The sequence below is a fragment of the Xyrauchen texanus genome, chromosome 6 (genome assembly GCF_025860055.1).
Source record: "Xyrauchen texanus isolate HMW12.3.18 chromosome 6, RBS_HiC_50CHRs, whole genome shotgun sequence".
Lineage (NCBI taxonomy): Eukaryota > Metazoa > Chordata > Actinopteri > Cypriniformes > Catostomidae > Xyrauchen > Xyrauchen texanus.
In genome coordinates this window covers 39,841,861-39,869,437 of record NC_068281.1, presented here as the reverse complement: position 1 = coordinate 39,869,437, position 27,577 = coordinate 39,841,861, and the positions used below count along the sequence as shown (strand labels likewise).

Below are 27,577 nucleotides of genomic sequence, written 5' to 3'. Positions count from 1 at the left end.
GTCCTAAAGCCCTTACTTGACCTTAGATATACATTGCAATGACATATGAGCACAGGTTTCTCTTACTATTGTAAAAAAAAAATTGTAAGGGTGATGATGAGTAAAACTTTATTTTAGTGCATAACACAGTGTTGCCCTGTCCCACCTAACTGCTGTTTGTAATGTCAGGGCTACCTGTTTGAGAGGTTTGACTTCCTCCATATTGATTCAAACTAGAAAATTCTCACTAGAATCCATTCCAGAGACACAGTACATTAGAACCGATTGGCATGAGTTGTTCGTGCAATTGCATGAAAAACAAGCTTTAATCGCACCACAACAATATAGCGTTACAAAGACGCCTTTTGCGTGTATTAGATTGTCCTTAAATTGTCCTCGGCAGTCCTAAAATGTATGTGGGCTGAGGAACCACATGTCCTTTCCCTGCTGTCCGCGACCCAGTCCAAATAAACCTGCGACCCACCAGTTGAGAAACACTGCTTAAACACTGCATTAATGTCTATAGGAGTTAAACTTGTTTTAATGATGAATAAATTACTTTGTGCACCTTTAAGAGATGATTTTGGTGTCTGGATCACAGTGAAGATGTACTGTCTCAGCAGGGTGTGTCAAATGCAGTATGCGGCGTCCTCCACTGTATGCGCTCAGAATCAGCCCGCAAAAACACATTTGTGCATGCAAATTGTGTTTCGCACAGTTTTTACAGCCATGTTTGCACTGTTGGCTGGTCTGCATAATTCCTTTAGTGAATGGGGGCTAAACTAATGGAAAAAGTGCGGGCTAGTAAATAGCGCATTTACTGGGCTGTTATGTATACCCTGTCTTGTTCCACTGTTGCCCTTTTGTTTACCATTTTTGTCACTTTTGTACTCCTTAGTTTTCACTTTTGTCCCTTTTGTAGCTCCACTGTCTTGTTTTCCCTCGTGTTCACTGGTCATTGTTTTCACCTGTCTCATTAGTTTGCCCTTTGGTTTCTGTTCATCACCTGGTTACCTTGTTTGAGTTCTGTTTGGTTATTGGTCCCTTTTCCCCTTGTGCATGTATTTAACCCTGTCTGTTTGTTCAGTCCTTGTCGATCGTTGCGTGTTGTTAGCCTGGTGTGTTTTCCCTGCCCGAGTTCTCAGTATTTAAGTTTTCTGTTTCCCCATTGTGGGTTTTTCTTTTGTGTTTATTTGTTTATTTGATCTTTCAATAAAAGTTTACTGCATTTGGATCCGCACCTCCTCGTCTGCCTCGCTGCTCATTCGTCACAGAACGATCGACCACACATGGATCCAGCAGCTATATGGGCCAAATGCCGGCTGCTCAACTTGCAGCAAGAAAACCGTCCTTTAGTAGACCACGCTCTCTACTTTCTCCTCCTGGCGAGCTTTACGGACTTCCCGGACTCAGCATTGGTGGTTTTTTTCAGAACAGCTTAAACCCCTCGCTGAGGGAGCGGGTGCCTCAGGCAACGCCCGGCTGCACTCTCCGCGACTACCTGGAGACGACCCTACTAGCGTGCAGCTCACCGCTCCCTGTCACTCCTGCCCCGGTCTGCGAGCCAGCACCCACGCCTGTCACTCTGAGCGAGCCAGTGCCCACGCCTGTCACGGTGAGCGAGCCAGCGCCCCCGCATGTCACTGTGAGCGAGCCAGCGCCTATGGCCTCTACCGTCAGCGAGGCTGAGCCCTCGTCAGCTACGGTCAGCGAGCCTGAGCCCTTGCCAACCACGGCCAGCGAGCCTGAAGCCACGCTGACCAGGAACAGCGTCCCAGCTTCGCCAGTCGCATCAGCCCGAAGGAAGAGGAGAAGGGGAAAGGTCTCTGCTCTCCAGCCTCCGCCAGCTGCAGCCCCGTGCCCTAAACCCCCCTTGGCTCTGCCCTCAGCGCCCAGCGAACCCAAGCCGGCGCATACCACGGTAACCCAGCCAGAGCCTGTCGCCTCAGAGGTCAGTGAGCCAGTGCCTGTCGCCTCAGAGGTCAGTGAGCCAGTGCCTGTCGCCTCAGAAGTCAGTGAGCCAGCGCCTGTAGCCTCGACCGTCCCTGAGCCAGCGCCTGTAGCCTCGACGGTCCCTGAGCCAGCGCCTGTAGCCTCGACCGTCCCAGAGCCAGCGCCTGTAGCCTCGACCGTCCCAGAGCCAGCGCCTGTAGCCTCGACCGTCCCTGAGCCAGCGCGTGTAGCCATGACCATCCTTGAGCCAGCGCCTGTAGCCTCGACCGTCCCCGAGCCAGCGCCTGTAGCGTCGACCGTCCCCGAGCCAGCGCCAGTAGCCATGACCGTCCGAGAGCCAGCGCCAGTAGCCATGACCGTCCGAGAGCCAGCGCCAGAAGCCATGACCATCCAAGAGCCAGCGCCAGTAGCCATGACCGTCCAAGAGCCAGCGCCAGTAGCCATGACCGTCCAAAGGCCAGCGCCAGTGGTCGCGCCCGTCCAAGAGTCAGCGCCTTCCGAGCTTCCTAGTACTCTGCCTTCCGAGCTTTCCAGAGCTCCACCTTCCGAGCTTCCTGGTACTCTGCCTTCCGAGCTTTCCAGAGCTCTGCCTCCCGAGTTTCCCGAGCTTTCCAGAGCTCTGCCTCCCGAGTTTCCCGAGCTTTCTAGAGCTCCGCCTTCCGAGCTTTCCAGAGCTCCGCCTTCCGAGCTTTCCAGAGCTCCGCCTTCCGAGCTTTCCAGAGCGCCGCCTTCCGAGTTTCCCAAGCTTTCCAGAGCTCCGCCTTCCGAGCTTTCCAGGGCTCCTCCTCCTGAGCCTTCCAGGGCTCCGCCTCTCGAGCCTTCCAGGGCTCCTCCTCCTGAGCCTTCCAGGGCTCCTCCTCCCGAGCCTTCCAGGGCTCCTCCTCCCGGGCCTTCCAGGGCTCCTCCTCTCAAGTCTCTCGAGTCTTCCAGGGCTCCTCCTCTCGAGCCTTCCAGGGCTCCTCCTCCCGAGCCTTCCAGGCCTCCGCCTCTCGAGCCTTCCAGGGCTCCGCCTCCCAAGTCTCTCAAGTCTCTCGAGTCTTCCAGGGCTCCTCCTCCTGAGTCTTCCAGGGCTCCGCCTCTCAAGCCTCCAGAGCCTTCCAGGACTCCGCCTCTCAAGCCTCTCGAGCCTTCCAGGGCTCCGCCCCTCACGCCTCTCGAGCCTTCCAGGGCTCCGCCTCTCAAGCCTTCCAGGGCTCCGCCACTCAAGCCTCTCGAGCCTTCTAGGGCTCCACCCCTCCAGTCTCTCGAGCCACCCAGGGCTCCGCCTCTCGAGCCTTCCCAAGCCTTCCACAGCTCTGTTCCCAGAGACCCCAGAGCCTTCTAGGGCTCCGCCTCTGAACCCTCCTACGGCACCACCCCCTTCGGCCCCGCCTCCAGAGAATTCCAGGTCTCCGCCTCCTCAGCCTCTTACGGCGCCACCTTCCTCGGCCCCGCCTCTTCTCCTCGAGCTTCTCTCGGCTCTGCCTCCAGAGCCTCCTACGGCTCCACCTCCAGAGCCTCTTAAGCCTCCTACGGCTCCGCCTCCAGAACCGCCCACGGCTCTGCCTCCCGAGCCTTCTACGGCTCTGCCTCCCGAGCCTCCTATGGCTCCACCTCCAGAGCCCCCTACGGCTCTGCCCCTAGAGACTCCAGAGCCTTCCAGGTCTCCGCTCCTAAAGCCTCCAACGGCGCCGCCTACCTCTGCTCCGCCTCCCGAGCCTCCTACGGCTCCGCCTCCCGAGCCTCCTACCGCTCCACCTCCCAAGCCTCTTACGGCTCCGCCTCCCGAGCCTCCTACGGCTTCGCCACCCGAGCCTCCTACGGCTCCGCCTCTCCCGGCCAGGCCTCCTGAACCTATCCTTGCCCTGTGGTCGGCTTCCAGGCCACCTGAGCCCGTCCTTGCCCTGAGGTCAGTTCCCAGACCTCCTGCACCTGTCCTTGCCCTGCGGCCAGGCCCCAAGCCTCCTGAACCTGTCCTTGCCCTGAGGCCAGCTCCCAGGCCCCCTGGCCCGGTCCCTGTCCTGTGGCCTCCTCCCAAGCCTCCTGACCCGGCCCCTGTCCTGTGGCCTCCTCCCGGGCCTCCTGACCCAGTCCCTGTCCTGTGGCCTCCTCCCAGGCCTCCTGACCCTGTTCCCGTCCTGTGGCCGCCTTCCGGGCCTCCTGACCCGGTCCCAGTACTATGGCCTCTTCCCAGGCTCCCTGACCCAGTCCCTGTCCAGTGGCCTCCTCCCAGGCCTCCTGACCCGGTCCCTGTCCGGTGGCCTCCTCCCAGGCCCCCTGACCCGGTCCCTGTCCTTGCCAATTGGCCAGCTCCCGGGCCATCTGGACCGACCTCTGTCCTGTGGCCACCTCCCAGGCCCCCTGAAACGGCCCCTGCTCTGCGGCCATCTCCCAGTCCACCTAAACCCGCCCCTACCGGTTGGAAGCTCCCCAGGCCACCCGACCTGGTTCCCAGCACACACCCCCAGAGACTGCCCTAATTGCCCTCTGTGCCCCTTGGACTGCCTCCTTGCTCTTGTGCCCCCTTCCCCTGGTCTGCCTGTCTGCCCCGGTGCCTTCATTTTGTTCTTTGTGGGTTTTTTGTCTTTTGTCTTTGTTTTTTAGGATCGTCTGGAAGCCGATCCTTTGAGGGGGGGCTCTGTTATGTATACCCTGTCTTGTTCCACTGTTGCCCTTTTGTTTACCATTTTTGTCAATTTTGTACTCCTTAGTTTTCACTTTTGTCCCTTTTTAGCTCCACAGTCTTGTTTTCCCTCGTGTTCACTGGTCATTGTTTTCACCTGTCTCATTAGTTTGCCCTTTGGTTTCTGTTCATCACCTGGTTACCTTGTTTGAGTTCTGTTTGGTTATTGGTCCCTTTTCCCCTTGTGCATGTATTTAACCCTGTCTGTTTGTTCAGTCCTTGTCGATCGTTGAGTGTTGTTAGCCTGGTGTGTTTTCCCTGCCCGAGTTCTCAGTATTTAAGTTTCCTGTTTCCCCATTGTGGGTTTTTCTTTTGTGTTTATTTGTTTATTTGATCTTTCAATAAAAGTTTACTGCATTTGGATCCGCACCTCCTCGTCTGCCTCGCTGCTCATTCGTCACATGGGCACAATTTATTCAAGGTTTTTTTTTTACAATCGTTTACTATAATTTTAACGTTTCCCAAACTAGCTCAGTAGATCCCTAGTTATAAGTAGAATGTAAGTGCTTCTTTATGGGAGCTGTCTGGTCCAAAGGTGCTGAAACTTTGTCATTTCAAAATGAAAATAACATGGAAATGCTAACAAATATGGAAATTTTTTGTAACCTTTTTGAGGCGCCGAAATGTATGAACTATTACAGAATTGAATTACAGAAGTAATGATGGCTTTAATAAGATGGGGTTTCAAATGTACTAATTCTCAACTTCATAGAGATATAATGCATAGAAAAAATGCTTGTAATATGAGGGGATCAAGGGGATCTCATATAGCCTAAAGTTTTGTTTCTTTGGCTGGGACCTGAACAGATGCCTGTCACGAACCCCGCTCCTCTGCCCCATCCCCGCTTCCTCGAGCGTGCACGCTTGCACTCCGCGAGCGTGCTCTCTTCCCGCTCCCTCGCTCCGCCCCCTTGAGCTCGTACGCTCTTTTTCCTCCCTCGAGCACTCACGCTCCTTATGCTATTGCGAGCTCTCGCTCGTAAGCTATCTCCCCCCTCTGGTGCACTCGCTTCCCCCAGAACATTATGACCACTTGCACATTGGTTTCACCTGCACTCGTCTCAATCACTCCCTCATTCGTTACACCTGCACTCGCCCCTATAAATACACTATCCTTCCGTTTGAATCCGGTTGGTGTATGTATTTAGATTCCCGTGTTTTGACCCCCGCTAGTCTCATCTAGTTTTGCCCCCGCTAGTCTCATCTAGTTTTGCCCCTGCTAGTTTCGTCTAGTTTCGACCTCCCTCCTCTTGATTATCCTCTTAGCTTGCCAACTCGTTCCCCTGTCTTCGTTCCCACTCGCGCCATAGTTGTTATCTGTTTTCCCCCTTCGACCTCCGCTATCGTTGACCACTCTCTCCCGGATTTGCCCCTTTACCCTTTCTGATTCCCCGGCTCCGACCTTACGCACCCCTTGACCATTCTTCACTGGACTTGCCCCTTTTGAACTGTTGCCTGCTTTATGGATTAATAAAGCAGTCTTCCCCTCAACATTGTGACTGTCTCTTTTTGTGTGCGGCGTTATAGAATAACCAACCTCACCGTAGCAGTCACAATGTACTCCACGGATTTACGCAGCTCTCTAGAGCGGATTTTCGATGGCGTGTTCGAGGCCGGATTTGCGGCTGGGAGAGATTACCACGCACTCACGGCCCAGGGACAGCAGGTAAGCACTTTGTTTGACTTTTGTCACCCTGTTCTACCTGTGTCTGTCCCTGAGCCCGTTTATGCTCCCAGCGCATTTCTGGCGCCGTGGGCCTTCAACCCCTGAGAGGTTTGGCGGCTCTTCTGGCGCTTACCATGAGTTTTTACGTGCAAGGCAGTGGTTGTGTAACGCATAACCCCGCCCTTAACATTATGGAGCCAGCGGCTCGACTCATGTGTTTGCGCCAGGAGTCAACCCTTGGAGGATTATGTCACTGATTTTTGTGCCCTGGCCAACCAAGTGAATTTTGATGAGGTGGTTCTGAAAGACATTTTTCAAAATGGACTGAATGAGCCAGCCTCATCATACATGCCTGGTGGTCGCTGCTCTCTCGACCTGGCTCAGTTTATCGACCTCGCCCTGCTGTGTGTTGGTTCCTCGTTTACTGTGGGGGAGGCAGACACTGAACCAGCGCTCCACACCAAGACCCCCCTCTCGAAGCCTACCACGGCCCCCGTCTTGAAGCCTTACACGGCCCCCGTCTTGAAGCCTTACACGGCCCTAGTCCCGAAGCCTGTCACGGCCCCAATCACGAGGCCTGTCACGGCCCCAGCCTCGAAGCCTGGCACGGCCAGAGAGCCAGCGCCCATGCCCGCCACGGCCAGAGAGCCAGCGCCCATGCCCGCCACGGCCAACGAGCCAGCGCCCATGCCCGCCACGGCCAACGAGCCAGCGCCCATGCCCGCCACGGCCAACGAGCCAGCGCCCATGCCCGCCACGGCCAATGAGCCAGCGCCCATGTCCGCCACGGTCAGCGAGCCAGCGCCTGTAGCCTCGACCGCCCCAGAGCCAGCGCCTGTAGCCTCGACCGTCCCCATGGCCACATCCCCTGTTGGCGAAGGCGTCAGAGAAGGAAGAGGGCTCCTTCTCCCCAGTCTCGTCTTGTGCTCAAGACCGCAGAGGTTCCCCAGAGTCTTCCACGGCTCTGCCGGGTTCTGCTCCGCCCCCAGAGTCTTCCACGGCTCTGCGGGTTCTGCTCCGCCCCCAGAGTCTTCCACGGCTCTGCTGGGTTCTGCTCCGCCCCAGAGTCTTCCACGGCTCTGCCGGGTTCTGCTCCGCCCCCAGAGTCTTCCACGGCTCTGCCGGGTTCTGCTCCGCCCCCAGAGTCTTCCACGGCTCTGCCGGGTTCTGCTCCGCCCCCAGAGTCTTCCACGACTCTGCCGGCCTATGCTCGCCCCTCCGAGCCCTCCCAGGCTCCGCCTCTCGAGCCTCCCAGGGCTCCTCCTCTCGAGCCTCCCAGGGCTCCTCCTCTCGAGCCTCCGAGGGCTCCTCCTCACGAGCCTCCCAGAGCTCTACCCCTCAAGTCCCTCAGGGCTCCCCCTCCTTCCAAGCCTCTCACGGCTTCACCTCTCGAGTCTCTCAGGGCTCCATCGCTCGAGTCTTTCACGGCTCCACCCCTCAAGCCTCTCACGGCTTCGCCTCTCAAGTCTTTCAGGGCTCCATCCCTCGAGTCTTTCATGGCTCCACCCCTCAAGCCTCTCACGGCTTCGCCTCTCGAGTCTCTCAGGGCTCCTCCGCCTCTCAGGGCTTCCCCTCTCGAGTCTTTCATGGCTCCACCCCTCAAGCCGCTCACGGCTTTGCCTCTCGAGTCTCTCAGGGCTCCTCCGCCTCTCAGGGCTTCCCCTCTCGAGTCTTTCATGGCTCCACCCCTCAAGCCTCTCACGGCTTCGCCTCTCGAGTCTCTCAGGGCTCCTCCGCCTCTCAGGGCTTCCCCTCTCGAGTCTTTCATGGCTCCACCCCTCAAGCCTCTCACGGCTTAGCCTCTCCGAGTCTCTCAGGGCTCCTCCGCCTCTCAGGGCTTCCCCTCTCGAGTCTTTCATGGCTCCACCCCTCAAGCCTCTCACGGCTCAGCCTCTCCCGAGTCTCTCAGGGCTCCTCCGCCTCTCAGGGCTCCTCCCCCTCTCAAGCCTCTCAGGGCTCCCCCTCTCGAGTCTTTCAGGGCTCCTCCTCCTCTCAAGCCTCTCAGGGCTCCGTCTCTCGAGTCTTTCAAGGCTCCCCCCCTCAAGCCTCTCAAGCCTTCCAGGGCTCGGCCACTAGAGGCTCCTATGGCTCTGCCTCCCGAGCCTCCTACGGCTCCCCCTCCAGAGCCTCCTACGGCTCCACCTCCCGAGCCTCTCATGGCTCTGCTCCCAAAGACTCCAGAGCTTCCTAGGGCTCTGCCTCTCGAGCCTTCCACGGCTCCACCACCCTCCTACGGCTCTGCTCCCTAAGACTCCAGAGCCTTCTAGAGATTCGCCTCCCGAGCCTTCTACGGCGCCACCTCCCACGGCATCACCTCCCCCGGCTCTGCCTCCAGAGCCTACCAGGGCTTCACTCCTGGAGCCTTCTACGGCGCCACCTCCCACGGCATCACCTCCCTTGGCTCTGCCTCCAGAGCCTTCCAGGGCTTCACCTCTGGAGCCTCCTACGGCGCCACCTCCTATGGCTCTGCCTCCAGAGCCTACCAGGGCTTTACTCCTGGAGCCTTCTACGGCGCCACCTCCCACGGCGTCACCTCCCTCGGCTCTGCCTCCAGAGCCTTCCAGGGCTTCACCTCTGGAGCCTCCTACGGCGCCACCTCCATGGGCTCCACTTCCTGAGCCTTCCAGGCCTTCCCCCCTAAAGCCTCCTTCGGCTCCACCTCCAGAGCCTTCCAGGCCTTCGCCCCTAAAGCCTCCGTCGGCTCCACCGCCGGAGCCTTCCAGGACCCCAGCTCCAGAGCCACCTACGGTGCCGCCTCTGACGGCTCCGCCTTTCACGGCTCAGCCCGGACTTCCTGACCTTCTACCTGTCCTGTGGCCTCTTCCCTGGCCTCCGGACACTATTCCTGTCCGGTGGTCACCTTCCAGACCCCCGGACCCAGTCCCTGTCCTCCAGTCGCCTTCCAGACCTCCTGACCCAGTCTCTGCCCTATGGCTGCCCCCTAGACCTCCCGACCAACCGCCTGTCCACTATGTTCCCCCTGACCTTGTCTTGAACTGCCCATTGACCCCCATGGACTGTTTCATTTCCCTTTTGTGCCTTCTGCCCCCCGCGAGCTCACACGCTCGTTCTGTTCCCCGCGAGATCACACTCTCGTACTGTTCCCCGCGAGATCACACTCTCGTTCTGTTCCCCGCGAGATCACACTCTCGTACTGTTCCCCGCGAGATCACACTCTCGTTCTGTCCCCTCGAGCTCACACGCTCGTTCTGTCCCCTTGCGCTCCTCGCAGCCGAGTGCGGCCGTCAGGAGCCGTCCTATTCAGAGGGGGGAGTACTGTCACGGACCCCGCTCCTCTGCCCCATCCCCGCTTCCTCGAGCGCGCACGCTTGCACTCCGCGAGCGTGCTCTCTTCCCGCTCCCTCGCTCCGCCCCCTTGAGCTCGTACGCTCTTTTTCCTCCCTCGAGCACTCACGCTCCTTATGCTATTGCGAGCTCTCGCTCGTAAGCTATCTCCCCCCTCTGGCGCACTCGCTTCCCCCAGAACATTATGACCACTTGCACATTGGTTTCACCTGCACTCGTCTCAATCACTCCCTCATTCGTTACACCTGCACTCGCCCCTATAAATACACTATCCTTCCGTTTGAATCCGGTTGGTGTATGTATTTAGATTCCCGTGTTTTGACCCCCGCTAGTCTCATCTAGTTTTGCCCCTGCTAGTTTCGTCTAGTTTCGACCTCCCTCCTCTTGATTATCCTCTTAGCTTGCCAACTCGTTCCCCTGTCTTCGTTCCCACTCGCGCCATAGTTGTTAACTGTTTTCCCCCTTCGACCTCCGCTATCGTTGACCACTCTCTCCCGGATTTGCCCCTTTACCCTTTCTGATTCCCCGGCTCCGACCTTACGCACCCGCTTGACCATTCTTCACTGGACTTGCCCCTTTTGAACTGTTGCCTGCTTTATGGATTAATAAAGCAGTCTTCCCCTCAACATTGTGACTGTCTCTTTTTGTGTGCGCGTTATAATGCCCAAAGAACAGGATTAAAATGACGGACCTCAGAAGGCTGAAATACAGACACAAAGACATGCGCTTGAAGAAACACACTTTATTATATTTTGAAGAACAGATGAAAGAAAAGCCACCAATGCGTATCGCTGATGCGCTGTTTGTTCAGAGAAGTGAATTGGGGGCAACATGTAAAGCGGCAGGTTCACTTTATATAACAGATGTGTATACAACCTAAACAAGTTCACCTTGAACCTAAAATGTATTTATATTTTAATTATTCTTATCATTATTATGTTTACATTTATAATTGTCTCCAGATTTTCATTTGTATTATTCATTTTCCACCTGTTGGAGAAGATAATTGCATGATTCAATTTTTTTTACCACTTCATTATTCTTATAGCTTTTTCGTTTAGTTTGAAGAGTAATTTGAATTTAGACATATCTTTGGTTTTTTGTGTTTCAATACATAAATTAGATTTTTTTAAAAGCAAAACCGATAAAGCAAATATATTCACGATCCCTACGCTTGGGGGTGTTGACGATGTTATCGGATATGGCGATATTTTTTGGATATCATGAATATATTTCTTTCATATCGCCCAGCCCTACTGTGCACTTGTAGCCTTACTGCCATTATGCAGTATACACTTTGTGTCTGTTTTCATCCTTGTGCACGACTGCGGTATTTCGTTTTGAGTGCAGTCATTTTTGAGAATCCTGCCTCACACAAATATGTCGACGCGAAAGGAAGGAGAATCTTCAAGGTGACGTCACAGAGTTCAGGGTATTCCTGCATCAATGCTGCCCAGAATGACGAAAGAGGGCAGGAGCTAAAGAGTTCCTTCAGTCTACTGTCAATCTTCAGCTCAATAAGCTGTTCCTGCATAGCTCGTTTGCTGTGCACACAAACGGATCTCGAACCCACGCAAAAGAGCGATAATCCTCTTTAAAGTACATTGCAAATTGTTTTCTCATTGCTGACAGGTGCTCAGACGCTGATTGAAATAGGGAGGAGAAATCGTGTGACGTGCCTGCATCAGTGATAAAGTCTGCAAGGCTGGGGAACATGTCGCAGTTCCCTCGACTGATGCGGCCATGCCAGAGGTCTAGTTTTTGTGTGAAGGCGTGCACTTTGTCTGCAAGGAGCAAAATATGAGTTTGCGGCCTTGCAAAGACAGGTTGAGGCCATTCAAGCGGTCAGATATATCGACTAAATAGGACAGAGACGCAAGCCACATAGTGTCATCTAGATGCTTCGCCAGATCTGATTTGATTTCTGTCAAAAACCACTTCACCTCCTCTCGCAGCTCATACAACCACTGTAACACCCGCCCCCTGGAGAGCCAGCGAACTTCAGTGTGCAGAAGCAGCTGTTCGTGCCCTGACCCCATCTCCTGGCAGAGGACCCCAAACAAGCGAGAGTTTAGCGGCCGTGATTTGATGAGATTTATTATTTTCACGGATTGGTTCAGCACGGAGTCAAAGAGAACCGGCATTTTTTTAGCAGCTAGTGCTTCGCGATGGACCATGCAATGTGTCCATTTCACAAGTGGAGCTACTTGCTGAACGCGAGCAGCTAGGCCACGCTCATGCCCCGTCATTGCCTGCGCACCATCCGTGCATAGGCCAACGCATCGGTCCTAAGCTAAACCATTTTCACGGATAAAAATATCAAGGACATTGAAAATGGCTTCTCCTGTAGTGTGCGACTGAAGAGGCCGGCAAAACAGGACATCCTCCTCAATCACCTTGTCCCGCAGATACCTGACATAGGTGAGGAGCTGTGCCTGCCCAGCAATATCAGTGGATTCGATCCAGCTGCAGCCGTAGTAAGGACTCTTTTTACTGAACTCTATCAGTTGCTCTCTGATATCATTGGACATGTCTACAATTCTCCTAGCGACTGTGTCATTGGACAGTGGTACTGCACCGAGTTTGGCTGCTGCACTATCACCTATCATTATTCTGCACATGTCTTGCGCTGCCGGCAAAATGAGAGTCTCGGCGATTGTATGCGGTTTACCAAGTTTACCGATCCTTTTGGCCACTACATACGATGCCTCCAAACACTGTTTAGACACAGTGCTGTGCACTGAAATGGTTGCCTGTTGCTGATGGAGGCCATCAAGCTTTCTTTTAAAATATTCAGCTGGTTTATTTTTAATGCCAGCATGCTTTGTTTTGAGGTGCCTTTTTAATATGCAGGGCTTCATACTGTCGTTTGCCAGCACCTCGGCACACACGACACACTGAGGTCTCAGATCAGCCGTGACTGTAAACCCAAATTGCAGGTATGCTTCATCGTACCTTCGAAGCTTTTTTGCAGCTGGTGGTGCGTCGGTTGGCTTGTTGGTCCTCACAAGAAATTTCTCCATTTTGATGTGTTTTCAATAAAGTTTAGGCAATATGTAACTGTGTGTGTGGTGTATGTTGAGAGACGTATCAGGGGCTAATCAGTCAGGACTTAGGCACAATCTTTAATTAAACGAACAAAATAATTATTTTGCAGACAATTCAGATTTTATTTTAATACTTAACGATTGTAGTCCTTGTCAGTGTGTGTGTGTGTGTGTGTGTGTGTGTGTGTGTGTGTGTGTGTGTGTGTGTGTGTGTGTGTGTGTGTCTTAGTCGTGTGGGTAGTTTTAGCTAAGTGTAGCTACTGCCTAGCAGTTAAAAAAAAAATACTGGCTAGGGCTGAGATTTGATCTAATCTTAAAAAAGAATGTTTGTGGGTTTAGTCTTTAAAAAGACTGTTGGGGTTTTGTAGTAAAGGCCTATGTAAATCGAGATTGATAAGACTAGCGAGAGCTGGCACAAGCTGAACTTGGCAAGAGACTAGACTAGAGTGAATGGAAAGCTATGTCGTGAGTCAATTTAAATGCAGTGATTTATTTTTGTGTGAGAGTGAGTGAACATTTACATTTATACCCCGCTCTGTAAGCCAGGGCGGAATGGCGGCGCCATGCGCATGCGCTGATTCATTTGCAGCCTGGACGCGGAGGAGTGTGGTCTCCTCTCTGCTCTTACTGCTGCGCCGAGGCTACTGAGAGACTGACCGCCTGTGAGTGCTTTTGGACGGGAGAGGGGCTCACGGCAGCACCCGCTGTTCGTTGAGCACAGTAGGCCTAACTGCAGAGTGATTCGTGCTTTCGAGTCTCCAAACACCACAAAAGTCTCCAAAAACACCAGTAAAAGTCGCTGGATTTGTCGCTTTTGACAAAAAAAAAAAGCCGCCTGGAGTATGATTTGTTTGTGTTATAATCAGTGCTTGAAGTGGAGGGAAAAGGTGGTGGCACTCTCTTTGGCAAATCATGACATTTTTACAGTGAAAAACAAAACTTGGAGATATTGCTATTACAACAATGTATTGTTATTTATTTAGCATAGCGCATCTCACAGCAATACTCAATCGTGTTTTGAATGATTCAGTGTTGTGAACGAATCGGTTGAGTCAAAGATTCAATGACCCATTCACAAACATCTGTCTCATTCTTGATGAATCGGCCGTTTGAACGAATCGTTTGAATGAACGACTCAATGACTCGCTTAATGAAACCGCTTATCACCTGCAGTTGCGCTCACTATCGACAAACCAATCAAATTTGTTCAAAACTTTTTTTTTTTAAATCAGTCCAAACACATTTTAATTTTTATTCAGGAGTTATGTATATACAAAACTATAACTTTTTATGACAGTAGTTTAGTGATAAAAAAAATGTGCCCAAAAAATTTTTTTTTCCAGTTTTTTTCCCTTCCATCGTAGCCTACTCGCGCCCCCCCGAGAGGGTGCGCCCCACCGGTTGAGAACCACTGATATAGACTATCTATTTTATGCATTTATTTATTATTATTAACATTGTTGTTGTTATTATTAGGCTTGTCTGTTAAAATGATAAATACATAAAACATAGGTTTCCCTTAAGTTTTAGCATAAAGTGCAGCTATTTAAATTGTACCAGGTGTAAATTCACATTTGTCCTGCAGGTGTCTGCAAAAGTCTATGTCCATAAGATGCTTTTAATGCTGTAGGAGTACCCCAGAGCACTTGTAAATCTACTGCTTTTGGGAAATGGGCCGCAAAACTAAGATGAATCATAAGATGGATTCGATCTAATTAGGCTTCAGATGCTTTTGGGAAACAAGGCCCAGGACTATTTGAATCATCCATTGGAGGGAGGAAGAAGAAGAGGAGGACGATGAAGACTGACCGAGTGACAGGATTGTGACATTACCCCCCCTCAAAGTGATACCTCTTGTTGTCCCAAAAATGGGAACATCAAACGACAAGACAAACAGAATGAGGAACTAAAACATAACACGAACAAAAAAAGGGAGGGAGTTTAATGAAATGGGCGGGGTTGAGGTTGGGTCCAATGGCCTGGGAGAAGGCCTCAGGGCAGAGGCAGGGTCCGGTAGCATGGGAGGAGGTTAGAGGTAGAGAATGAGGGAGGATAGGAGGGTGGCAAGGACAGTAAGGCCAACAAAATGGGTGGCGGGCATTGGACAGGGGTCAGCAGACTGCGGCGACCGCTGGACAGCAGTCAGAGGACTGAACTGACTCGATGACTGGGCAGGCTCGTCGACAGCCACATGGACCTAGACAGGCTCATTGACAGCATCAGGGAACTGGACAGATTCAATGTCTATAGGGAACAAACAGGCTCGTCAATGGCCGCAGTGGTCGGTATTGCTGGCAGCGCAGTGGAACGGCCTCCGCGGCCTTGAGTGCTGACAAAGTGAGGGAAACATCCTCTGTGGATGCTGGCAATGGCTGGGGAACGGCCTCTGTGGTCGTGAGTGCTGGCAGCAGCAAGGAAACGGTCTCCGTGGCCGTGAGCACTGGCAGTGGCAGGGGAACGGCCTCTGTGGCCAAAAGCGCTGGCAGCAGCAGAGGAGTAGGTGTCCTCCTCCTCCTCCTCTTCCAAGTGGAGAGAAGCACTGCTGCAGTAATGGCAACCGGCACCTGGCAGTCAGCAGCAGGCTCCTCCACCTCCTGGTGGTCAGCAGCGTGCTCCTCCACCTCCTCAGCTATGCTATCAGCTGCAGTGGGCTCGGCTGATGGGCTGGGCTTCCTTCTTCAACGCGTCATCTTTTGAGGTGCGGAGGCAGTGGCCGAGGCATCCACTTCAGTGTGGGGGTGCCCTCATCCTCAGGTTGGGATGAGAAATAGAATTCTTCCGAGGCACAGGCTGATTTAAGATCCTCCCATCTCATAGCAAGATTGATTGCCTCAAGAAAACCTCCACCCTCACCCCGATCTGGGACACTAGATTTAAAGGGCTCATTCAGACCTGCCCAAAAGAGATCAGTTAGGCAGATCTGATCACATCCTAGACCCAAGGACAATGACAAAAACTCTAGGGCTTCCCATACATGCCGCGCAGCCTCTGCACGTTCACAAGCAGGAGAACCAAAAAAATTATAATTCTCTGCTGGGTCCATCTTGGCCAGTTCGTAATGTCAGGTTGAGCAGAGAGTCAGAGGCAGAACACAAACACAGAGTAAAAACAAAAAGGATTTATTAATAAAAAAAATAAACAAAGGCAAAACAAAAACTTCCTCGAAGGAGAACAAATAAGGTAACGCATGGTCTGGAGGAAAAAGGGGGAAAAAACGCTGGACCAACTGAACGGGGAACAGGACCGACTTGAACAAGACCAACAAACAAGAAGAACTGGCACTGGACAGCAAACACGAGGAGACTAAAATAGGGAGAAATCAAACAGGTTAACAAGCAGGGCAGGTGTGACTAATGAACAAATAATAAGGGATGCGGGGTATGACCGCAAGACAGAGAGACATGAGCCAAAACAGAATCAAAACACAGACACAGACACTCGATTGGCATGAGCGCACCACGCGATGCACGCAACAGGCTACAAAACAAGACAGGACACCTGTGCGAGAGTTTGAAAAACAAATTGCTAATTAAAAACATTACTTAATCAACTGGAGTCGTGTGGATTACTTTGATGCTGCCTAAATATGCTTTTTGGAGCATCAAAAATTGGTTGCCATTCACTTGCATTGGATGAAGCTAAAACCCTGGGATACTTTCCTAAAAATCTTAAATCCTGTTCTGACAAAGAAAGAAGGTCATATACATCTTGGATTTAAATTATCAGCAAATTTTCTTTTTTGGGTGAACTATTCCTTTAAGTGTTATTAACAAGAACACACAACTGACTATAAGGTATTATATAAGGCTTTATGAATGCATTATAATTCAATAGCAATATATTTGTAACTCATTATATACTGTCTACAGGCTTCACAGAGAGTGAAATGCATAGCAAATGTAAAACTATAACAATTATGGCATCACTTTTCATGTAGTTTCCTTTTATTGATCAACCTTAAGCAAACCTTCAGCACATGAGAACACTCAAACAACACTACAAAACTTTCCTGGACACACTTACCTCAAGCACAGGAAGAGGATGAAGGCAATAACGAGAGCTCCAACAGATATACAGTGACCGAAGTAATTAATGATGAGGGCTATCTTGTAATGCATGGGGTACTTCCTCTGTGAAGAACACATTCATTATTCCTAATGCTGCCATGCCTAAAATAATAACTCAGTGTTCTTACAACATATAATTGTATATGAGGTGTTCTTCAACTATGGGTACTTCTAGTACATCCCAATGATCTCTTTGTTGTTTAAAAGGTCACATTAAAGTCTTTCAACTTTATACATTGTACTTTTCAAATGCCTTTTATGTACAGATTTTTTTATCTTGGTCCCAGAACCAGACTTTCAATCTTAAGCTATGAAATTGCATCAGAAAGTACTAAATATTTAACATATCCATGAACAATTTGAATAAACATTGTGTGAAATTGATTTATGACTGTCATAACAAATTATCATTATCATTTGTTGGTTACCACTACAACCAAGTTTTATCAAAAGTTAATGTACTTGAGTAACAAGGAGAATAAAAATAATGAGCTTGCTTGATAAATAAGAGATGTGATATGTCATTTCCAAAATGTGTTCATATTATTTGTGTATATTTAGGATATGTAAAATGCTAGATATAAAATCAGACTAAGATGAGTCTTCTGTTCCAAACAAATTTAAATGTCATTTTCACCACAAAAGGATATCAAAAACATAATTCTGAGATACAGTATGGTGGAAATATTCATGATGTTTCAGACCAAAATGACAAAAATAACAGATATCCCTTGTGATGCATTCATGCTCACTGTTGCACATTGTTAGTAACCTAGTGAGTGAGTGAAAAATGTGTTGTACGATCAAGTTCATTTTCCATATGACCAAAAGTTCCCATTTAGATGAAGAAACACTCTATTATAAGATTATAAATGAAAATGACAAATTATATATTATGAAGTTTAGCACAAATCAATAGTTATTACATCACAATTGTGTCCTTGCTGAATTCATTATGGATAGAGTTGTGTGGATCGAGACTCCCTTGTGAGTCTTTGAAGTTAGAATGAGGTCACAAAACTGTGACACAAGGGTGAAAGAATGCAATTGTCCTTTTGCACAATGTTTGCATGCAGAAATCATATGAAGTGCAGTGAGAACTTGAATGATGCATGAGCAAGCGATACAGAGCTCCAGTAAACAGAGTCTATAGAGTACATCAGTTACACAACGTCCAAACCTGCCTATCACTCATGCAAATGCAAAGCAGTTTCTCACATCAAAAAATAGGCTTCTTCATAACATACAGCAATAGAGAAATAATTGGGCCAAAATTGATTATATACTATATATATGTCATTCAGCATGATAAGCCTGAGGTATTTTGGATTCTAGAAACAACAGAACGCCCACAAACAGCAGAAAGCCCAAAAGCACTGACATGAATCGCATTATCTGATTCAAGCTAATAAAGCAATTGGATTTGCTAAGGGGAATGGGGATAAATGTCTTCAGCAGGGATGTAGAGACGTCTTACAGTGCAGCAGTAACTAAATCATCTTTTACAATCTCCAATATGGATAAGATGTAGGACTTTTGCGTTCCTTTAGATTTCCGACAGACAGAATCATACAGTAAATTAAATGATTCAAGGTTGTCCTAATAAAATTAAGACCAGTTTTACAAATGTGTTGTCATGAATCTCAACAATGTGACACCATTTATCTGAGCCTTTTTTATTTATTTATTCATTTTTATTTAGCTTTAGTTGGATTGCTGTAATTAAGTGTTACACCACAAAATCAGAAATATTGATGACTCATGCTGCACTACACAGATTTTGTCCAATCAAATGCTCTCTCTAATCAGAATAAAGAGGAAGTACACATTATTTTCAATTCATTGTGGATTCTTATTTTTTGTGAAGTGTTTTATAAAAGTAAAGTAATAAGTAATATGATAAATGTTTACTGATTATTTTTGAATATCTTCAAATATTCAGAGTAATCTCCCTGTTGCATTTGAAGAAATGAAATGTGAAGGTTGTATAAGGTAACATTCATCTTTAACAATGCTATCAAAGTGGATAGCAGACACAACAACACTGCTACAACGTGGCCGCCATTACATTTTTTTAAATTGGATGGATCTCATGACTGTGTCATACGACAACAAATACATCATTGTTTCCAGTGTCTCTGTTTTTCCAGACCACACTACAACATGCAGACAGCGTTTTCAAATTCATCCACTTGGGAGAACATTTTCGAAAAGCTCGGAAGGATGGAAGGCCAAAGCGTAGGTAAAAAGGTTTGTTTTCAAATGAAAATGTACTTGTGGACATGACCAAAATCGACAATAGAAACGGTGTAAATAAATTATAAATAAACCATGCAAGCTTATTAATTATTCAAGACCGGTAAATGCTGGAAAAAACAGCTCTGAAAAGTCGAAAACACATTTTATTTACCTGTAAACTACTCAAATTAGATAATAAACATGGCAAGGATTTATACATGATGACGCATTGTAAAGATAGCAAACATAACATAAATAACATTAAAGGGACAGTTCAACCACAAATGAAAATTCTCATGATTTACTCACCCTCCTGGCATCCTAGATGTGTATGACTATCTTTCTACTGCAGAACACAAAGATTTTTAGAAGAATATCTCTGTTCTGTAGGTCCATACAATGCAAGTGAATGATGACCAACATTTTGAAGCCCCAAAAATCAAATAAAGGCATCATAAAAGTAATCCATATGACTACAGTGGTTAATCCATGTGTTCAGACACAATATTATAGGTGTGGGTGAGGGTTTTTTTTTAAGCAATTTAAGCCTCAGACTCCAGAGGGTTAAATATTGATCTGTTTCTCCCAAACACCTATCATATTGCTTCAAAAGACATTGGTTTAACCACCAAAGTCATCTGGAGTACTTTTATATTATCCTTATGTGCATTTTGGAGCTTCTGGCACCCATTCACTTGCATTGTATGGACCTACAGAGCTGAGATATTCAAATAAAAATCTTCGTTTGTGTTCTGCAGAATAAATCATGAGAGAATTTTCATTTTTGGGTCAACTATCCCTTTAAATTATAAGCTAGAACATTTATTCCTACATGTTTGAATTGAGTATATATGTAGAATTCAAGAAAACTGTGCTCTTCAAGCGAATTCATGGGGTCTTGAAATATATGACTGTGACAAATATTTAATAAGTCTGTGATTGACCCAAAGACTCAAAGCCACATCGGCCGTATTAAAGCTTCAGTGCAGTGCCGGAGCATGCCAGGCCCCGCCTCCAACATAAACATGATTTTTATTCATAGTTCAATCATGAAATGTAGCATTGTCATCTGGTCACCCTAGCTTATTTAACAATTCTTGCTTTGTGAATCTAAAAGTACATCAAGTACTATGAATAAACATTGAAAGAGAATGCACAGTTCAGGTTTCACACACATTTACCCACCTTTTCCTCCAAGATGGGCTCACAGTTGGAGTAGTTACTTTTCAGAGCCCATGTGCCATTCTCCAAGCATTCTCTGTAAGCACTTCCTGCACAGAAAGAAGAAAGTTTAAAAGTCAGAATTCTTAAAGAGACCTTCATTTGTCTGCAGTACATCTCCTAAAATGCTTGACTGCTCAGTGGTCATAAGAAGGTAATATCCAGACAACCTAACAAGACAGGAACTTACTGAATAGCTGTTATGACAGTTCCAATAATGTTAGAGTTGTTCACTCTTTTTGTGTTGCACAGAAGTCATTTTGGAATACAATGAAGGTAAGTAAATAATAACAGATTTATATACACTGGCGCACAAAAGTTTGTAATAATGTACAGATTTTGCTGTTTTGGAAGGAAATTGGTACTTTAATTCTCCAAAGTGTCATTCAACTGATCACAAAGTATAGTCAGGACATTCCTGATATAAAAAACAGCACCATCACTTTTTGAAAAAAATCATATTTGATCAAATCTAGATGGCCCCATTATCAGCAGCCATCACTCTGACACCTTATCCTTGAGTAATCATGCTAAATTGATCATTTGGTACTAGAAAATCACTTGCCATTATATCAAACACAGCTGAAAGATATTTGATTTGTTAAATGAAGCTTAACATTGTCTTTGAGTTTGTTTCTGAGTTGCCACAGTATGCAATAGACTGGCATGTCTTAAGGTAAAAATTAAGTCAAAACTTGAAAAAAGAAACAGATTTCTCAAGAAACTCATCAGTCAATCATTGTTTTGACGAATGAAGGCTATACAATGCTTAAAATTGCCATTGATGATTTCATACAAAGGTGTACACTACAGTCTTCAAAGACAAAGGACAACTGGTTCTAACAAGGACAGAAAGAGATGTGGAAGGCCAGATGAGCAACTAAACAAGAGGATAAGTACATCAGAGTCTCTAGTTTGAGAAATATAGGCCTCACATGTCCTCAGCTGACAGCTTCATTGAATTCTACCCGCTCAACACCAGTTTCATATACAACAGTAAAGAGAAGACTCAGGGGTGCAAGTCTTATGGGAAGAATTGCAAAGAAAAAGACACTTTTTAAACAGAAAAACAAAAGGAAAATGTTTGAGTGGGCAAAGAAACATAGACATTGGACAACAGATCATTGGAAAAGAGTGTTAAGGATCTTAACCCCATTGAGCTTCTGTGGGATCAGCTAGACTATTTGAAGTAGTTTAAGAAGTTCTGAAAAATTTTCTTCAAATTTTAATAGTAATTTTTCACATAATTAATGTCCTGACTATACATTGTGATCAGTTGAATACAGAATACATTCTGTAAAATGTAATTTGTAATGTATTCTGTTAGATTACTCAAGGTCAGTAATGTAATCTAAATACTTTGGATTACTTCTTCAGCACTGGTAGATATTTTCACTTGTTTTGACTATAAAATCTCTGCCAGTACAGTGAAACAAAATACACATGTTAAAAATACATTCTCTGAAAAATCTCAATATCTTATGCAATGTTGTTTCTAAAACAAGATAAAGCAAATTGAACTTGTTTTAAGGATTTTTTTGATATTTTTACAGGAAAACAGTACAAAAATTATTATCAAGAATGTGATTTTTGCTCTAATATCAAAGGTCTCACTAGAAAAAACTATTTATGATCCAACGTGAAATTTCTTGATAAAAATATGATCGTGCTGGTAACATGTGCATGTAAAAAGGCTAGAAATACAGTTTTAGCTTAGCGTAAAGCTGACAATTTACACAAGGTATATTTCTTGTGATCTATAACTTACTTCTCTGTCTGCTCGTATGAATGTTACACATCATAAGAAAGTGTTTCACCGCTGTTGAAATGCATTTTAGATCGCATCATTTATATGTATAAATGTTTTCCATCTGAAAGGACTAAATATTAAATGACAATAAAATGCAAAGTAATCTCTTATGTAATCAAAATAACTACTATATTAACTATATTCTAATTACCAATTATTAAACTTGTAACTGTAGTGGAATAGAGTTACTTATATTTTGTATTTTAAATACATAATCCTGTTGCATGTATTCCATTACTCCCCAACCCTTTGTGTGTGTTCATTCAAAACTTTTGATGGAGTGCAAATTCGAACTAAGAGATCTCAAGATGTGTTCTAAGTATTAAACTATATTTAACTTGACACAGTGACCTAAAAATGTATGTTTATGATGCAACGCACCCGAAATGCTACACAAGCATGTCTGATGCAGGTGTACATTGACGGGTCCTTAAACAAGCCCTCAAAATGAATATCGAACAGACTGACCAATTCACTTGTGAAATGCCAATGATTGGCTTATGTTCAATAATATGGTAGTAAACAGTACATCAGTAAACAATACAGCCGCATTTTGTATTGTCTTATCAATGCTTAACTCTTCTGCCACAAGAATGTAATGTATTTTATATATATATATACACTCACCTAAAGGATTATTAGGAACACCATACTAATACTGTGTTTGACCCCCTTTTGCCTTCAGAACTGCCTTAATTCTACGTGGCATTGATTCAACAAGGTGCTGAAAGCATTCTTTAGAAATGTTGGCCCATATTGATAGGATAGCATCTTGCAGTTGATGGAGATTTGTGGGATGCACATCCAGGGCACGAAACTCCCGTTCCACCACATCCCAAAGATGCTCTATTGGGTTGAGATCTGGTGACTATGGGGGCCATTTTAGTACAGTGAACTCATTGTCATGTTCAAGAAACCAATTTGAAATGATTCGAGCTTTGTGACATGGTGCATTATCCTGCTGGAAGTAGCCATCAGAGGATGGGTACATGGTGGCCATAAAGGGATGGACATGGTCAGAAACAATGCTCAGGTAGGCCGTGGCATTTAAACGATGCCCAATTGGCACTAAGGGGCCTAAAGTGTGCCAAGAAAACATCCCCCACACCATTACACCACCACCACCAGCCTGCATAGTGGTAACAAGGCATGATGGATCCATGTTCTCATTCTGTTTATGTCAAATTCTGACTCTACCATCTGAATGTCTCAACAGAAATCGAGACTCATCAGACCAGGCAACATTTTTCCAGTCTTCAACTGTCCAATTTTGGTGTGCTCTTGCAAATTGTAGCCTCTTTTTCCTATTTGTAGTGGAGATGAGTGGTACCCGGTGGGGTCTTCTGCTGTTGTAGCCCATCCGCCTCAAGGTTGTGCGTGTTGTGGCTTCACAAATGCTTTGCTGCATACCTCGGTTGTAACGAGTGGTTATTTCAGGCAAAGTTGCTCTTCTATCAGCTTGAATCAGTTGGCCCATTCTCCTCTGACCTCTAGCATCAACAAGGCATTTTCGCCCACAGGACTGCCGCATACTGGATGTTTTTCTCTTTTCACACCATTCTTTGTAAACCCTAGAAATGGTTGTGCGTGAAAATCCCAGTAACTGAGCAGATTGTGAAATACTCAGACCGGCCCGTCTGGCACCAACAACCATGCCACGCTCAAAATGGCTTAAATCACCTTTCTTTCCCATTCTGACATTCAGTTTGGAGTTCAGGAGATTGTCCTGACTAGGACCACACCCCTAAATGCATTGAAGCAACTGCCATGTGATTGGTTGATTAGATAATTGCATTAATGAGAAATTGAACAGGTGTTCCTAATAATCCTTTAGGTGAGTGTATATATATATAGGCAGTTCTGAAGGCGAAAGGGGGTCAAACACAGTATTAGTATGGTGTTCCTAATAATCCTTTAGGTGAGTGTATATATATATATATATATATATATGTATATATAATTTGATTATTTAAAATGTCAAATAAAAAATCTTTGTATTTTAATTTATTTTCTGTATATTCTGACTAAGTATTCATCTCTATGACTTTGAGTCATCTTAAGTTCTACTCTATTTCAAGCGCTATTGGCCCGACTGTATCCTTCTAAAATGCTGTTTTTCATTTGGGCATTTGAGCATGCAAACTCACAGAACTGATTTAGTTATTTTCTTATTCTTAGGGGTTATTTTTTGCATGTTTATTTTTAAATCTTTAAAATTATCTGAAACAAATTAGAGGTTGACCAATCTTTTATTTTGCTGATATGATAATGAGTTGAGAGGCAATTAATCTGCAAAAAGTTTTTAAATTTGGAAAACTATATTAAATGTTCTTGGTCTTTACTTCCTGTGATGGAAAGCACCAGACAGAGGCTAAAAGAGTCAAAATTTAATTAAATTCCAGATGCAGTTTATGGTGCACAGTATTGGGTAATTCATTACTGTAATTAAATTAAATACTTTTTCATTGCAAAAAGTAAAGTAAGCGATTACTCTTAATTTTTCTGTCATTTACAGATACTTCTGATGAAACTGTGACTATTTAAATGTAATGTCTAATGTTAAAATGTATAATGTTTTCTAAATGAATGCAGCCACCTTAAATTCTTTGGCCATTTCATGGATTATTTATTTGAATTTATATGATTTATTTGTAAGAATTAAAAGAACAATTTCATGTCCTTTTTCATCTTGTCGAGGTTGATGAGGGTTTTAGAAACTAATAAGGACTCTTATTTTGAAATGTTTGCGCTTCACTGCTTCCAGCTTCTCATTCAAACAAATAAAGGAACTCAAATGTGCACTTCTACAATAATCTATAACATATTACAATATAAACAATTCAAAGTAAACATTGTCATATTTCATCAACATTATATCATCATCATCATCATCATCAACAGGTGATCATTAGCAATCATTAAGGACACGAAAACATGCATGGTTGACATCTGCCAGCAGTCTTAAAATTGTTTTACACTTGGACAGTCTTGGAGGAGTTTGTGGACTGCTGTCTGAATGGGTATTGATGAAACATGTGTCAATTGTCAGTAGCTATCAGACAGTGGTGAATTTGCGGCAAGTTTGCAGCCAACTCTAGTTTTTTTCTAAGGGCCAATATAATGAGCAGATTTGGACAGTTATAAGCATTTTGCAGTACAGCCGTGGCCAAAAGTATTGGCAGTAAGATAAATGTGTGTTTCACAAAGTTTTTTGCTTCCGTTGTTGTGGTGTTGATTCACGTTGTTTCTAAATTATTGTGTAGAGTGATCAGATTAATTTAAATAATTGCAAAAAGCTTAATTGGCCAAAAAAAATTACTTTATCACAAAAACCTAAATTTCACTGTTTTTTGGCCCTGGCACAAAATGACTAGCTAACATAATTTCACTAATCATATCAGCAGCACCTGGGAAAGTGTAAACGATTACTTGTCAGGTGAAATCACTCTATCATTCTGATTGGATTATAAGAGCAGACTGATTGCTATAAAAGGAGGAAAGAAGTGCTTCCAATCATTGTGTTCTTGTTCGCAGAACACCTCTAAAGAAAGACATGCAGCCATCATCGCTTTGCATCAAAATTGCCTCACATGCAAGGAAATTGCTGCAATCAATATTGCACCTGAAAGAACCATTTACCGGATCATCAAGAACTTCAAGTAGAGAGGTTCAACTGCAGTGAAGAAGGCTTCAGGATGCCCCAGTGTTTCCAGCAAGCACCAGGACATCTCCTCCTGAGGAGTCACCACTGAGCTACGGAATCGTGTCACCACCAGTGCAGAGCTTGCTCAGTATTGGCAGCAGGTTGGTGTGAGTGCATCTGCACGCACAGTGAGGCGAAGACTTTTGGACAATGGCCTGGTGTCAACAAGGGCAACAAAGAAGCCACTTCTGTCCAAGAAAAACATCAACGACAGACTGAAATTCTGCAGGAAGTACAAGGATTGGACAGCAGAAGACTGATGCAAAGTTATTTTCTCTGATGAAGCCCCCTTCCGACTGTTTGGGACATCTGGAAAATCGATAGTCAGAACAAAATGTGAACGCTACCATGAGTCCTGTGTCATGCCAACAGTGAAGCATCCTGAGACCATCCATGTGTGGGGTTGCTTTTCATCCAAGGGAGTGGGCTCTCTCTCACAATTCTGCCCAAAAACACTGCCATGAATAAAGAATGATATCAAAACTCCTGCAAGAGCAACTTCCCCCAATGATCCAGGAGCAATTTGGTGATGACCCGTGTATTTTCCAGGATGATGGAGCATCATGTCACAAGGCAAGAGTAATATGAAGTGGCTCGGAGATCATTACATTGAAAATTTGGATCCGTGGCCAGGCAACTCCCCGGATCTTAATCCCATAGAGAACCTGTGGTCAATCCTCAAAAGGCGAGTGGACAAGCAGAAGCCCACAAATTGTGATCAACTCTGAGCACTAATAAGGCAAGAATGGATCGCCATCACTCAGGATTTGGCCCAGAAGCTGATATCCAGCATGCCAGAGCGAATTGCAGAGGTTATGAAGAACAAGAGTTAACACTGTAAATATTGACTCTTTGCATATATTGAATGTTTTTGGAAATAAAAGCCTTTAAAACTTATGAAATGCTTATCATTGTTTTCCAGCATACCATAAAAACATGTAAAAAAAACCTGCTGTATCTACTGTACAAATACTGAAGCAGCAAACTTTGCAAAACACAAAATGTATGTAAATACTTTTGGCCACGGCTGTACACTCATAAGGGTGCTACATAAGGTACAGTATTTTTTTGCTCACAGAATCAGCTAACATGAAGCAAATCTAGTGTTTATTTCATACAAATTGACTTTAGAGGTTTCATTTAGACAGATCAGTCAACTCACCAGGTTTTGAGATGACTGGTGTGTATTAGCTCAACTGATCTGTAAAGGACGAAAGATATGAAATCCCCTGAAATTGCCATAAGTACCATAAAATGATGTGGTGGCTTTAGCGATTGTGTTTTTCATATCACATTTGCTTTTATTATGCTCTCGGTCAGGGCTGGACTGGTAATCTTGCATACTGGGCATTTTCCTGGTGGGCCGACGCACTTTGGGGCCGATCAGGGGAGGACTGGCCATCGGGAGAACTGAGTGGGCCAGTGGGTCGGCCGCAAAATGTGCCGAATGGCCCGCAATAAGCTCAAATGAGCCGCAGCGTTATGCAGAATGGACCACAAAAACGACGCCGCGATATGCAGAAAAGTACAGCGAACAGCCCCCGACCAGTTGCCATGTAAAATCCCTGGCCGATTTCTCTTCCCAGTCCAGCCCTGCTCTTGGTTAGCTATAAGTTTAAGGTTTATGGTAGGGAGGTAGGTTTTGTTAATTTAAAACATATATTAACTTAACTTCTTAACTACTTAAAATCTGTTTGGTAGAACATTTAACTCGCTTTAAGCACCATTCAGTGGACATTTCACCTCGTAGCTGCCGCAACATGTTTCATCAACCATGCAATGTTATTGTGTCAAAATGTTGCCATGTAATTTTCATAAGATCAGGCTGAAAATTACCTGAAGTGTGCATGTGGCCATGGAGTCATTCATTTTGTCAAGCCACATGAATCTTTTTGACCTCAAATAAGCTTGGCAAGGTTCTCACA

The 27,577-nt window shown here is 46.1% G+C and overlaps 1 protein-coding gene across 1 annotated transcript in view; it reads right to left on the bottom strand.

The window, feature by feature from the left end:
• Positions 1 to 27,577, bottom strand: part of LOC127644660 (corticotropin-releasing factor receptor 2-like) — a 158,016-nt gene that overhangs the window by 42,046 nt on the left and 88,393 nt on the right. Inside the window, exons 3-4 of the mRNA XM_052127963.1 lie at positions 20,104 to 20,189; positions 16,637 to 16,743 (exon numbers count right to left, since the gene is read on the bottom strand). Coding sequence (XP_051983923.1) covers positions 16,637 to 16,743; positions 20,104 to 20,189 — 193 coding nt within the window. The remainder of the gene's footprint in view (positions 1 to 16,636; positions 16,744 to 20,103; positions 20,190 to 27,577) is intronic.